Below are 12,009 nucleotides of genomic sequence, written 5' to 3' on the forward strand. Positions count from 1 at the left end.
ATCCTCCAGACTATCCTTGCCTGACCACTGCGGACCTTTTTCAGTTTCCACAGCTGAAAATCCTGTTTAAAGGACAAACATTGGCAACGATAGTCGGGATTAAAAAAAATTCGCAGACGGCGCTTCGCGCGATCCAGGAAAATGAACATCAAGACTGCTTTCGGCAGTGGAAACTGAGTTGGGAGCGGTGTATCAGTTGTGGAGGAGAGTATTTCGAAGGTGACCATGCACAATAAATAACGGGTAAGCGTAGAAAAGTTTTGTGGACAAACTTCCGGAATTTCCTGAACAGACCTCGTATACTACAGCAACCTTTGACGGTTCCTACTGAGCTTAGAATTCCTTCTATATCTGTTTTTATTCTTCTACCCCTCAGTCTTACGTTTGGTTTTGAAGAGAACGGCGTCAGTCCTTGAGCTAGTCGTTTTATTTGCGAAATTGATGGCGTCCTCTACCATTATCGGACACGTCAACTCGCTGTTAAACCAAATGTTCGATCCAAATATTGAATATCAATCCAATTACAGTGTTTAAAGAACGTCACTCTTCCGCGTTTCTCAACTCCTTTCCATTCGTTCTTCTACTTGTCCTGAGGATGCGCAACTTTTTAGTGCGATTATATCTAGGATGCCTCTATTGTCTCTTATCCTCCTTCGGAAAGATGCGTGTTGCCACGCTCAGAACAAGTCTCCTCACGATATTCTGTTTCACTTTTAAAGACATTTTCCTAGATTGGAGAAGATAAACTTCTTTGCCAAGATTAAAGATTAATAACCTTCACTCTCGATAATGTGTTTCGGTAATGAAAGTTACCATCTTCAAATGAATTGATTTCCGAAACCGGTTATCGAGAATAAAGGTTATTATCAGCAATCTTGGCGAAGGAGTTCATCGTCTCTAATCTGTTATCAAAGAGTGTTCCTTGCTGCTCAAAATGAGTAAACTAAACCTAGATGTCTGCAGACTGAGCGCTTTCGTGAAAGTTTAAGTGGCCTCAGAAATTTTAGCGTGGAGGCCTCTCACATCTTCTGTCGCAAGAAATAAGGATTCGCTAGTACTCTCACTCGTTTACTATACTAATCTTTTCCCTTCCAACCAGATGTCAAAATTCTGCTCCTCTTTTGCTACATACGTTTTTACTTTATTTTGTCTTATTTATTTTCATACAGCACTTTTCGTAAAGTAATCAATATTTTGTCTGTCACGCTGCATGCACATAGCTCATTGTTATAGCATTGTTGTGGTTGTGATTTTTCTTTTCGCAACAGTTGCTGGGCTGTGGCCAGTTTCTCCAGTTTTTACGTGTGCGGCAGACTGACGTATAACGATCGCGTCATTGTCCAAAGTCGACGCCATACAGGGTGATTTCGTGATGACGTTACGAACTTTCAGGGATGATGGCGAAGGGTAAATGTATCAATTTAAGATAAAAGACCCTGGTCCGGAATCGATCGAGTCGAAAGCTGTAGTCGAAAATGTTCTGATACCTCTAACAATGCAATACGTGCACCAGTATTGCTGTTCCTAAGACTGTAGGGTAGGTAACTTTCGGAGGTGGTAGTATGGTCCAAAAAAAAAAAAAAGTCCAGTAAACATGGGCGCTAAAATGCATACCGTAGGAGCTAAGAGTGTACATCTTCGATACTATCAAACACATCTCTTGTACTGCAAGCGCTTTGGTTTCCATATTTTTGGAGGCGGTAGTTTTTACTGAAACAAGAAAAAAAGTCCAGTAAATATGGGCTCTAAAATGCACATCTTAAGAGCTGTGGGCACTTGATCAGTAGAGGAAACCTGTTTCACAATAGCGAAGGTGAGCAAATGCTCATAGCTTTTAACGTATGCATTTTATTGGAGATATTTACTGGACCTTTCTTTCTTGTTTTGGTCCATACCGATTCCTCTAAAATTAAGAAAAGAAAAAGCTTGCAGCAGAAGATATGCATTTCACAGAATCGAAGGCGAACAAGTACCCATAGCTCTGAAGATGTACATTTTAGAGCCCATGAGTAACAGACTTTTTTTCTCGTTTTGATCCACACTACCACCTCTGAGAGTTGCCTGCCCTACAGTCTTGGGAACAACAGTCTCGGTACATGTACTCCACTGTCAGAGGTACCGGAACAATTTTCGCTTATACATTCCTGGCCATTAAAATTGCTACACCAAGAAGGTGACGTGCTACAGACGCGAAATTTAACCGACATCAAGAAGATGCTGTGATGTGCAAATGATTAGCTTTTCAGAGCATTCACACGAGGCTGGCGCCGGTGGTTACACCTACAACGTGCTGACATGAGGAAACTTTCCAACCGATTTCTCATACACAAACAGCAGTTGACCGGCGTTGTCTGGTGAAACGTTGTTATGAAGCCTCGTGTAAGGAGCAGAAATGCGTACCATCAGGTTTCCGACTTTTATAAAGGTCGGATTGTAGCCTGTCGCGATTGCGGTTTATCGTATCGCGACATTGCTGCTCGCGTTGGTCGAGATCCAATGACTGTTAGCAGAATATGGAATCGGTGGGTTTAGGAGGGCAAGACGGAACGCCGTGCTGGAGTCCAACGGCCTCGTATCACTAGCAGTCGAGATGACAGGCATCTTATCCGCATGGCTGTAACGGATCGTGCAGCCACGTCTCGATACCTGAGTCAACAGATGGGGACGTTTGCAAGACAGCAATCATCTGCACGAGCAGTTCGACGACGTTTGCAGCAGCATGGACTATCAGCTCGGAGACCATGGCTGCGGTTACCCTTGACGCTGCATCACAGACAGGAGCGCTTGCGAATGTATGCTCAACGACGAACCTGGGTGCACGAATGGCAAAACATCATTTTTTCGGATGAATCCAGGTTCTGTTTACAGCATCGCGGTGAAAGCACATTGGAAGCGTGTATTCGTCATCGCCGTACTGGCGTATCACCCGGCGTGATGGTATAGGGTGCCATTGGTTACACGTCTCGGCCACATCTTGTTCGCAGTGACGGCACTTTGAATAGTGGACGTTACATTTCAGATGTGTTACGACCCGTGGCTCTACCCTTCATTCGATCCCTGCGAAACCCTACATTTCAGCAGAATAATGCACGACCGCATGTTGCAGGTCCTGTACGGGCCTTTCTGGATACAGGAAATGTGCGACTGCTGCACTGGCCAGCACATTCTGCAGATCTCTCACCAACTGAAAACGTCTGCTCATTGGTGGCCGAGCAACTGGCTCGTCACAATACGCCAGGCACTACTCTTGATGAACTGAAGCTGCATGGGCAGCTGTACCTGTACACGCCATCCAAGCTCTGTTTGACTCAATGCCCAGGCGTATCAAGGCCGTTATTACAGCCAGATGTGGTTGTTCTGGGTACTGATTTTTCAGGATCTATGCACCGCAACTGCGTGAAAATGTAATCAAATTTCAGTTCTAGTATAATATATTTGTCCAATGAATACCCGTTTATCATCTGCATTTCTTCTTGGTGTAGCAATTTAATGGCCAGTAGTGTAGCTTTCGACGCGTTCTTTTTCCGGATCTGGGTGTCTTATCTCGAATTGATTCATATACCCTATTCCGTCATCCCTGATAGTTTGTGGCATCATTATTACGGAATCACCCTGTATAGCGTATAGTTAACTTGACCTGAACATTTTACAGCCGCCTTCCACCTCCACCCCTGCCCTCTTCTCTTCCATAACCTTAACATCATGACTTTCCCAAGCTGCTATTTTCGCTGTCTTCCAGGGACAGTTCTCTTCCAATTAAGGAATTCTTGTAAACCTCCCGAAGTGGTTTAAGGTGCGTTTACACTATATGAAACAGCCTTGCGCAGTAGTTTCGCTTAATGTAAACGTGATAACCACCGCGCAACGTGTAGCGTGAGGAAGGCTCCAGACGGTCTTTGGACGCGCATAGACGAACTTTGCTTCTTTAGATTTACGTAGTTCAAATGGTTCAAATGGCTCTGAGCACTATGCGACTCAACTTCTGAGGTCATCGGTCGCCTAGAACTTAGAACTAATTAAACCTAACTAACCTAAGGACATCACGCACATCCATGCCCGAGGCAGGATTCGAACCTGCGACCGTAGCGGTCGCCCGGTTCCAGACTGTAGCGCCTAGAACCGCTCGGCCACTTTACGTAGTGGAAACGTCGTTACTTGTTACGCGCAACACAGTGGTCCATCTCATCGAAATGCACAAAAACTACTCGCGTTTATAGAATACTAAAGAAAAAGTAACTCGGTGGCACGACGATAAAGTGCCAGATTAGGGATACAGAGATCTCAGGTTCAGTCCTTGCTCAGACCTAAGGTTTTTATCTGTCACACATCCTTTCTTACACCCCTAGCCATTGTCGGCATTGATTCACTCCAGCAAGGTCCTAGCAAACTCGGCACATCTCGACCTAACATCTGGGCGCGAAGCTCGTGGGAATTGCTCTTTTTATGGATGGAAATGCATTCGTTCGTGTAAAATCTTGACTACAAGAGCTCTGAGGAATGTCTGTTTCTGTAGAAAACGCAACGCGTTGATTCCCGCGGCGAACAACATCGAAACGCTGTATGCAAGGCAGCAGGAGTGTCGTCATGCAGTTGAGGTCTGTTGTGTCTGGACTTGTCACGAAAACTGCCAGTCTCCCTAAACTTTTCATAAAACCCTCTGGTGCTCTTCACGTCTGGCTGACATAGACCGTAGGCACTTCTGAACTGTCGCTGAAACTAATAGGAGAGCGTGCTTCAGGAAACCACATAACACATCGCGCTTCCTCCTGCATAGACGTCATTGCGACAGCAGCGTTCCTAAACTGCGCTATCGGTAACAAGACAGAGAGAGAGAGAGAGAAAAGAAATCAAATGCTATCAGAGTACATGTAGATGAGCATCCATAAAAATTCCATGAGTACATTTGTAAAAAAAAAAAAATGGCGTAGACATTTGGAGTGCATCCACAAAAAACTTATGAGATGGGCTACCATTTGCAACAAATCGCGTAGCCCTATCTAGAAATACATTTTTGTAATCAGAGGACACTGCGCAGCATCGTCATGAAGGCGGACGTGAGTGCAGCAACTTGGCACTGGAGCAGATGAGACGTGTTCTGAGTAAGGCTGCTGATAAAATATCGGTATGCCGATATTCTTTCCAAAAACTGTATGTATAATCTGCGTAATTTTTCCCACTGTGTATGGATATCGAAAGGACAATATGAAGAGACGATATTTTTTTTATATTTTTTCGCAATTTTCGTTAAAAATTTGAAATCGTGCTTTTGGAACTGTAGTACAGAATAAGTTTACTTTCACTGTGTGAAAGAGTCTTACTACTTTTTGAACTTTAATCACGTCCAGTCTTTGTCTTTGACTGTGTGAAACGAGTATACGTGGCACATAGAAGTAGTCCGATTGCTCTGGGAGGAGGCGGTGTGAATGGCATAACAATATTCCCGATGTGAAGAAATAATACAGGCGTTAAAAAAGAAAAAAAAAAAGATTAACGCGACTAGTGTGCTTCGTCTTCACATCAGCAATGGGTGGAGGTGTGTAGGGGAAATGCTGATGTAATCGGCGCTACCAACAGAAACTGCAACGTTAACATCACCACGCAATTTTGACACTACAACTGCTTGGTCGCTGGCGTTAGCAGAAATGAAAAAAAAAAAAAAAAAACAGGGAAGTCGTCATGAAGTGCTCTGGAAAAATCCGACATCCGACGGAACCGAACGACGGACACCTTTTATTGCGCCACTTACATGCAGTTACCATTGTTAGCAAAATGGGTATCGCCAAGCCTGAAGGTGCACCGTTTTCCTTCCAGTTTTTGCTCTAATGGGGAAAGGTAGGCTGCTAGCTTGTTGTGGATAATATACAGCTCTAAAATTGGCAGTATATTTACATCGTGCGACAGATATTTTTATAGGTCAGTGCGTCGATATTTTTTTCTTCGATATGTCGACATATCGATACTTTCTCTAATAAAATATTTTAAAAAGTTATCGGTGTATCTGGTTCCCGACATTTTTAAAAATGTAAACAGTCCTAGTTCCGAGCGGTAAATGCCTCGTTGTTAAAAACGCCAACACTCCTAGTTCTGAGTGGTGAATTTCTTGTCTGTTGCGGCTGCCTGAGTGCCTTTCACTCTACATCCCTTGTACCCAGCAGATAAAGTAGTCCATAATACCCAGAACGCCCTCTTCCAACCACAAAGTCTGGGGAAGGACGTGTCTTTTTCTGGGTGCCATGTCACTTGGTTACTACGGGGAACGAAGTGTACCCAGAAGATAAAGTAGTCCAGGATATACAGGACGCCCTCCTCCAACTACAAAGGCTGGGGAAGGATGTGTCTTTCTGTTGGGTGTCAGAGCACATGGGTACTACGGGGAACGAAAGGGCGCATTTAGCAGCCAAGGAGGCGTATTGTGATCCTCAGACACTTCAGTGTGGTCCGCGGCTCGTGGTCTTGCGGTAGCGTCCTCGCTTCCCGCGCACGGGGTCTCGGGTTTGATTCCCGGCGGTGTCAGGGATTTTCTCAGTCTCGCGATGACTGGTTGTTGTGTGTCATCATCATAACCTCCTCATTCACTCGGAAGCCGCCGTAGTGGTGTTAAAGAACTTGTGGAGCGGCGGCCGAACCGCTCCGCGAGGGTCTCCCGGCCACCAATGCCATTCGCTCATTATTATTATTACCTCAGTGTGACGTTCTGCACGCTATGGCCTCGCTGTTGAGGGACAGAATCATGCGTCGATGGGAAGAAGAGTGGCTGGAAGTGACAGACAATAAGCTGGGCCTCTTTAAGTCCACACCTTCGTGGCGTACCTCCTTCCAGCTACACAAGCAGGACGAGGTCCTCCTCACTCGTCTTCGCATCGGTCACAGCCGTACAACACATTGCTCCTTGCTCCGGCGAGTGGACCCTACCAAATGTGGTGCTTGTCGCGTAGGGATTACTTTGCGCCACATTTTATTAGACCATAGCGCGACAGTCCATTTGCCGATAGTTTTGCCCTCCGTTTTAATTCACTTCAAACGAAAGTTGTACTAAGATCCTGTGAATTGTCCCTAACAATCTGAGATTAAATTTTTAATGCGTTGTCAGGGTAGCTGGCCCATTCATGTTTTTGTAAGTGATCATAACCGATCAGCCAGTCACATATTCCTGTGAATCTATTTTTAGTTCTCCTCTTCTATAACTTATATGAACTTGACAGTTTTAGAACAATTTTAACGCTGTCTTCCGTGATGTGCGCTAGTGAGATTGCGCCTGTGATCACAGATGAGATTAGGAGAGAGTGACCGCTATTGCATCTCAAAATGCTTTTTGTGTCTTTCCTCGCATTTTCTCATTTTTAAACACATTCGTATCTACTAATTTCGTATGAGCGCTGATGAACATGTCGTTAGGCGCCCATAACCCACAAACACAGACACACACGTGTACACACACACACACACACACACACACACACACACACACAGAGAGAGAGAGAGAGAGAGAGAGAGAGAGAGAGAGAGAGAGAGGGAGAGGGAGGTAGGGAGGGAACATGTTTGTCTCGCCCAAAGTGACGGCTCAGCCTTTACGTACCTGTTTCTCGCAGCGTTTCGCTCTTGTAAATCAAAAAATCAAAAGTGTGACAGCAATCTCGCGTGACAGCCTCGCGCACCTTTGGAGACTTGCCCTCTGACTGTCCATTAAAAAAAAAAAACGGAATAATACTGCCGTGGGCGGGGCTTGTATAGTACGCTTTTCTGCCGCTAGGCGCGTATAGCGAAACTCATTGGCAGTTCAGTGCCACCTGTGTTGTCGACCTGCGACCTGGCTTGTTCTGTTCATCTGTAGAGATCGTTTTCGCTGTGGCCAGTTTAAGTGAACAGTGTGCAGCTGTAAAATTTTGTTTTGTACTCGGTGAAAATGGTGCTGAAACTGTTTTAACCTTGAAAACAACTTACCAAGGTGACGCTAAGTGGAAAACTCAAGAGTTTGTTCGATTTAAAAATGGTGACATGTCGATTGATGACAAACCTCGTTCTCGACGTCCATCAACTGTCATCAACTGCCAGAATCGAAGAAAATATTGAACAGATTTGAGAGCCTGTGCTGACAGCCGTCGACAGACAACTGATAAGCTGTTAGAAATTAGCGGGTTATCTTGGAGCTCGGTTCAGCGAATATTAACTGAAAAACTGGGAAGGAAAAGGGTTTGCTACCAAGTTCGTTCCTCGGGTCCTGACTGACAATAAAAAGGAAAGTCTAGTTCAAACATGTCGTGCTTTGAAACAACAGCTTGAAACTTATGCAGATATTCTGTCAAAGACCAATTCCGGTAATGAGTCATGGTGCTGTGGTTGCGACCTAGAAACAAAGCAGCTGTCAAGCCAATAGGTGACGTCATCGTCACCCTCTCCAAAAAATGTCGTCAAGTCAAATCAAACATCAATACAATCCTGTTTCCTTTTTTGATGCCAAGGGCGCAGTTCATTCAGAGTTTGCTCCGCCAGGTCAGACCATCAATCAGACCTTTTATTTGGAAGTTTTAAGAGGATTGCGTCAAAAAAGACCCGATTTGTGCAGACAGGAGGTTCTTCCACCACGACAACGCAGTTGCACACACAGCCATTTCTGTTAAATAGCCTTTGGCTAAAAATGGCTTGGCTCGCTGCCCCATGCACCTTGCTCGCCTGACCTGGCTCCGTGCGACTTTTTCTTATTTCCACGCATGAAAAAGGGGCGTGAGAGGACATTGATTTGACAACACCGAAGAAGTCAAGAAAAAAGCGAGGGAAGAGCTGTCAACCAATTGTAAAGATGACTACAAAAACGTTTTTAACAGTGGAAGCACCGGTGGGACAAATGTATTCGTTGTAACGGAGAGTATTTTGAAGTGATAAGGTTGTTTTGTAAACAGTTTGAAAATACAATGAATAGCTAAAGAAACTGGTAGACCTGCCTAAAATCGTGTAGGTGCGCCGCAAGCACGGGGAAGGGCCGCAACACGACGTGGCGTGGACTCAACTTATGTCTGAAGTAATGCTGGAGGCAACTGACACCATGAATCCTACAGGACTGTCCATAAACCCGTGAGAATACAACGGGGTTGAGATCACTTCTGAACAGCGCGTTGCAAGGCATCCCAGATATGCTCAATAGTGTCCATGCCTGGGGAAAAAAATTTGTGGTAAGTCCCTATTGGACCAAACTGCTGATCTCATCGATCCCTAATCTAACTTAAACTAACTTATGCTAAGGGCAAGACACACACCATGCCCGAGGGAGGACTTGAACCTCCAATGAGGGGAGCCGCGCTAACCGTGGCAAGGCGCCCTAGACCGCGTGGCTACCTCACGCGGCTCATCTTTAATGGGCAGCGGAAGCGTTTAAACTCAGAAGAATGTTCCTGGAGACGCTCTGTAGCAATTTTGGACGTGTGGGGTGTCGCATTGTCCTGTTGGATTTGCCCAAGTCCGTCGGAATGCACCATGGACATGAGTGTATGCAGATGATCAGACAGGATGCTTACGTACGTGTCACCTCTCAGAGTCGTATCTAGACGTATCTGGCATCCCATATCACTCCAACAGAACACGCCCCACACCATTACAGAGCCTCTTCCAACTTGGACAGTCCTCTGCTGACATGCAGGATCCGTGGATTCGTGAGGCTCTCTCCATACCCGTACACGTCCATCCGCTCGATACAATTTGATACGAGACTCGTGTGACCAGGCAACTGTTTCCAGTCATCAACAATCTAATGTCGATGCTGACGGGCCGAAGCGAGGCGTAAAGCTTTGTGTCATCAAGGGTGCACGGGCCTTCGCCTCCGACCGCCCATATCGATGATATTTCGTTGAATGGTTCGCACACTGACATTTGTTGACGGCGCAGCATTGAAATCTGCAGCAATTTGCGGAAGGATTCCACTTCTGTCACACTGAACGATTCTCGTCAGTCGACGTTGGTCCCGTTGTTGCAGTATCTTTTTCCGGCCGCAGCGATGTCGGAGGTTTGATGTTTTACCGGATTCCTGATATTCACAGCATAGTCGTGTCCCATCGATCGTGCGCCGACTATAACACCACGTTCAAACTCACTTAAATCTTTATATCCTCCCATTGTAGCAGCAGTAACCGATCTGACAACTGCGCCAGACACTTATTGTCTTGCATGAGATTTTTCACTGTGCAGCGGAGTGTGCGATGATATGAAACTTCCTAACAGATTAAAACTGTGTGCCGACCGAGACTCGAACTGTTTGCCTGTAGATATGTGTGAAATATGCTTTGGCCAGAATGAGATTTTCACTCTGCAGTGGAGTGTGCGTTGACATGAAACTTCCTGGCAGATTTTAACTGTGTGCCGGACCGAGAGTCGAACTCGGTACCTTTTCACTCTGCAGTGGAGTGTGCGCTGATATGAAACTTCCTGGCAGATTAAAACTGTGTGCTGAGCGAGACTCGAACTCGGGACCTTTCCCTTTCGCGGGCAAATTCAAAAAATGGCTCTGAGCACTATGGGACTTAACATCTTAGGTCATCAATCCCCTAGAACTTAGAACTAATTAAACCTAACTAACCTAAGGACATCACACACATCCATGCCCGAGGCAGGATTCGAACCTGCGACCGTAGCAGTCCCGCGGTTCCGGACTGCAGCGCCTAGAACCGCACGGCCACCGCGGCGGGCTTTCGCGGGCAAGTGCTCTACCATCTGAGCTACCCAAGCACGACTCACGCCCCGTCCTCACTGCTTTACTTCTGCCAGTACCTCGTCTCCTACTCTCGAAACTTTTACAGAAGCTCTTCTGCGAACCTTGCAGAACTAGCACTCCTGAAAGAAAGGATATTGCGGAGACATGGCTTAGCCACAGCCTGGGGGATGTTTCCAGAATCAGATTTTCACTCTGCAGCGGACTGTGCGCTGATATGAAACTTCCTGGCAGATTAAAACTGTGTGCTTACCGAGACTCGAACTCGGGACCTTTGCCTTTCGCGGGCAAGTGCTCTACCATCTGAGCTACCCAAGCACGACTCACGCCCCGTCCTCACAGCTTTACTTCTGCCAGTACCTCGTCTCCTACTCTCCAAACTTTTAGAGAAGCTCTCCTGCGAACCTTGCAGAACTAGCACTCCTGAAAGAAAGGATATTGCGGAGACATGGCTTAGCCACAGCCTGGGGGATGTTTCCAGAATCAGATTTTCACTCTGCAGCGGAGTGTGCGGTCAAATGTGTGTGAAATCTTATGGGACTTAACTGGTAAGGTCATCAGTCCCTAAGCTTACACACTACTTAACCTAAATTATCCTAAGGACAAACACACACACCCATGCCCGAGGGAGGACTCGAACCTCCGCCGGGACCAGTCGGAGTGTGCGCTGATATGAAACTTCCTGGCAAATTAAGACTGTGTGCACACAGTTTTACTCTGCCAAGAAGTTTCACTTATTGTCTTATACAGGCGTTGCCGACCGCAGTGCCGTATTCTGCCTGTTTACGCAGCTCTGTATTCGAATACGCATGCTTGAACCAGATTCTTCGGCGCTTCACTGTATACAGCTGTTAGAAAATAATCCTGGTATATTCACCCAGCGAGGCAGTAAGGTGAGAAGTGGTGAGCCAGCAGAGGTTTTGAGTGCGTGCGCCTGTTGCGTGTTGCAGGTGCGAGGCGGAAGGACAAGCCGCAGCGCCACAGCGTCGCCGTGGAGCCGAGCCGTCTGGTGCAGCAGAACGGCACGTGAGTACCGCCTAGCAGCTAGCAGCCGGCTCCGGCTCTGCCAGCCGCTATCATACCGCCGCAGCCAGCCGCCCCGCATGCAAACGGCCTCATCGCGTTCCGCGTGCCTGCCTGCCCGCCTGCCCACACACAACACGCAGCCAGCGCCGCCACTCTGCTCTACTTTCGACGCCAACTGCGCGCGCCTGTCCGTTTTCGTTGCCGGGCCGCCTCTGATGTTAGACATCCTCCCATTACCTTTTTGTTACATCCCCGTCGTAGAACCAACAAATTTTCACGATTTAAGA

The 12,009-nt window shown here is 46.6% G+C and overlaps 1 protein-coding gene across 1 annotated transcript in view; it reads left to right on the forward strand.

Moving 5' to 3' along the window:
- LOC124798754 overlaps window positions 1–11,726 on the forward strand; it is a 557,216-nt gene extending 545,490 nt beyond the window's left edge. The window contains exon 4 of the mRNA XM_047262282.1: window positions 11,647–11,726. Within this exon, the coding sequence (XP_047118238.1) occupies window positions 11,647–11,726 (80 nt within the window). The remainder of the gene's footprint in view (window positions 1–11,646) is intronic.
- Window positions 11,727–12,009: the final 283 nt, after the last annotated feature.

This window comes from Schistocerca piceifrons, chromosome 5 (assembly GCF_021461385.2).
Source record: "Schistocerca piceifrons isolate TAMUIC-IGC-003096 chromosome 5, iqSchPice1.1, whole genome shotgun sequence".
Classification (NCBI taxonomy): Eukaryota; Metazoa; Arthropoda; class Insecta; order Orthoptera; family Acrididae; genus Schistocerca; species Schistocerca piceifrons.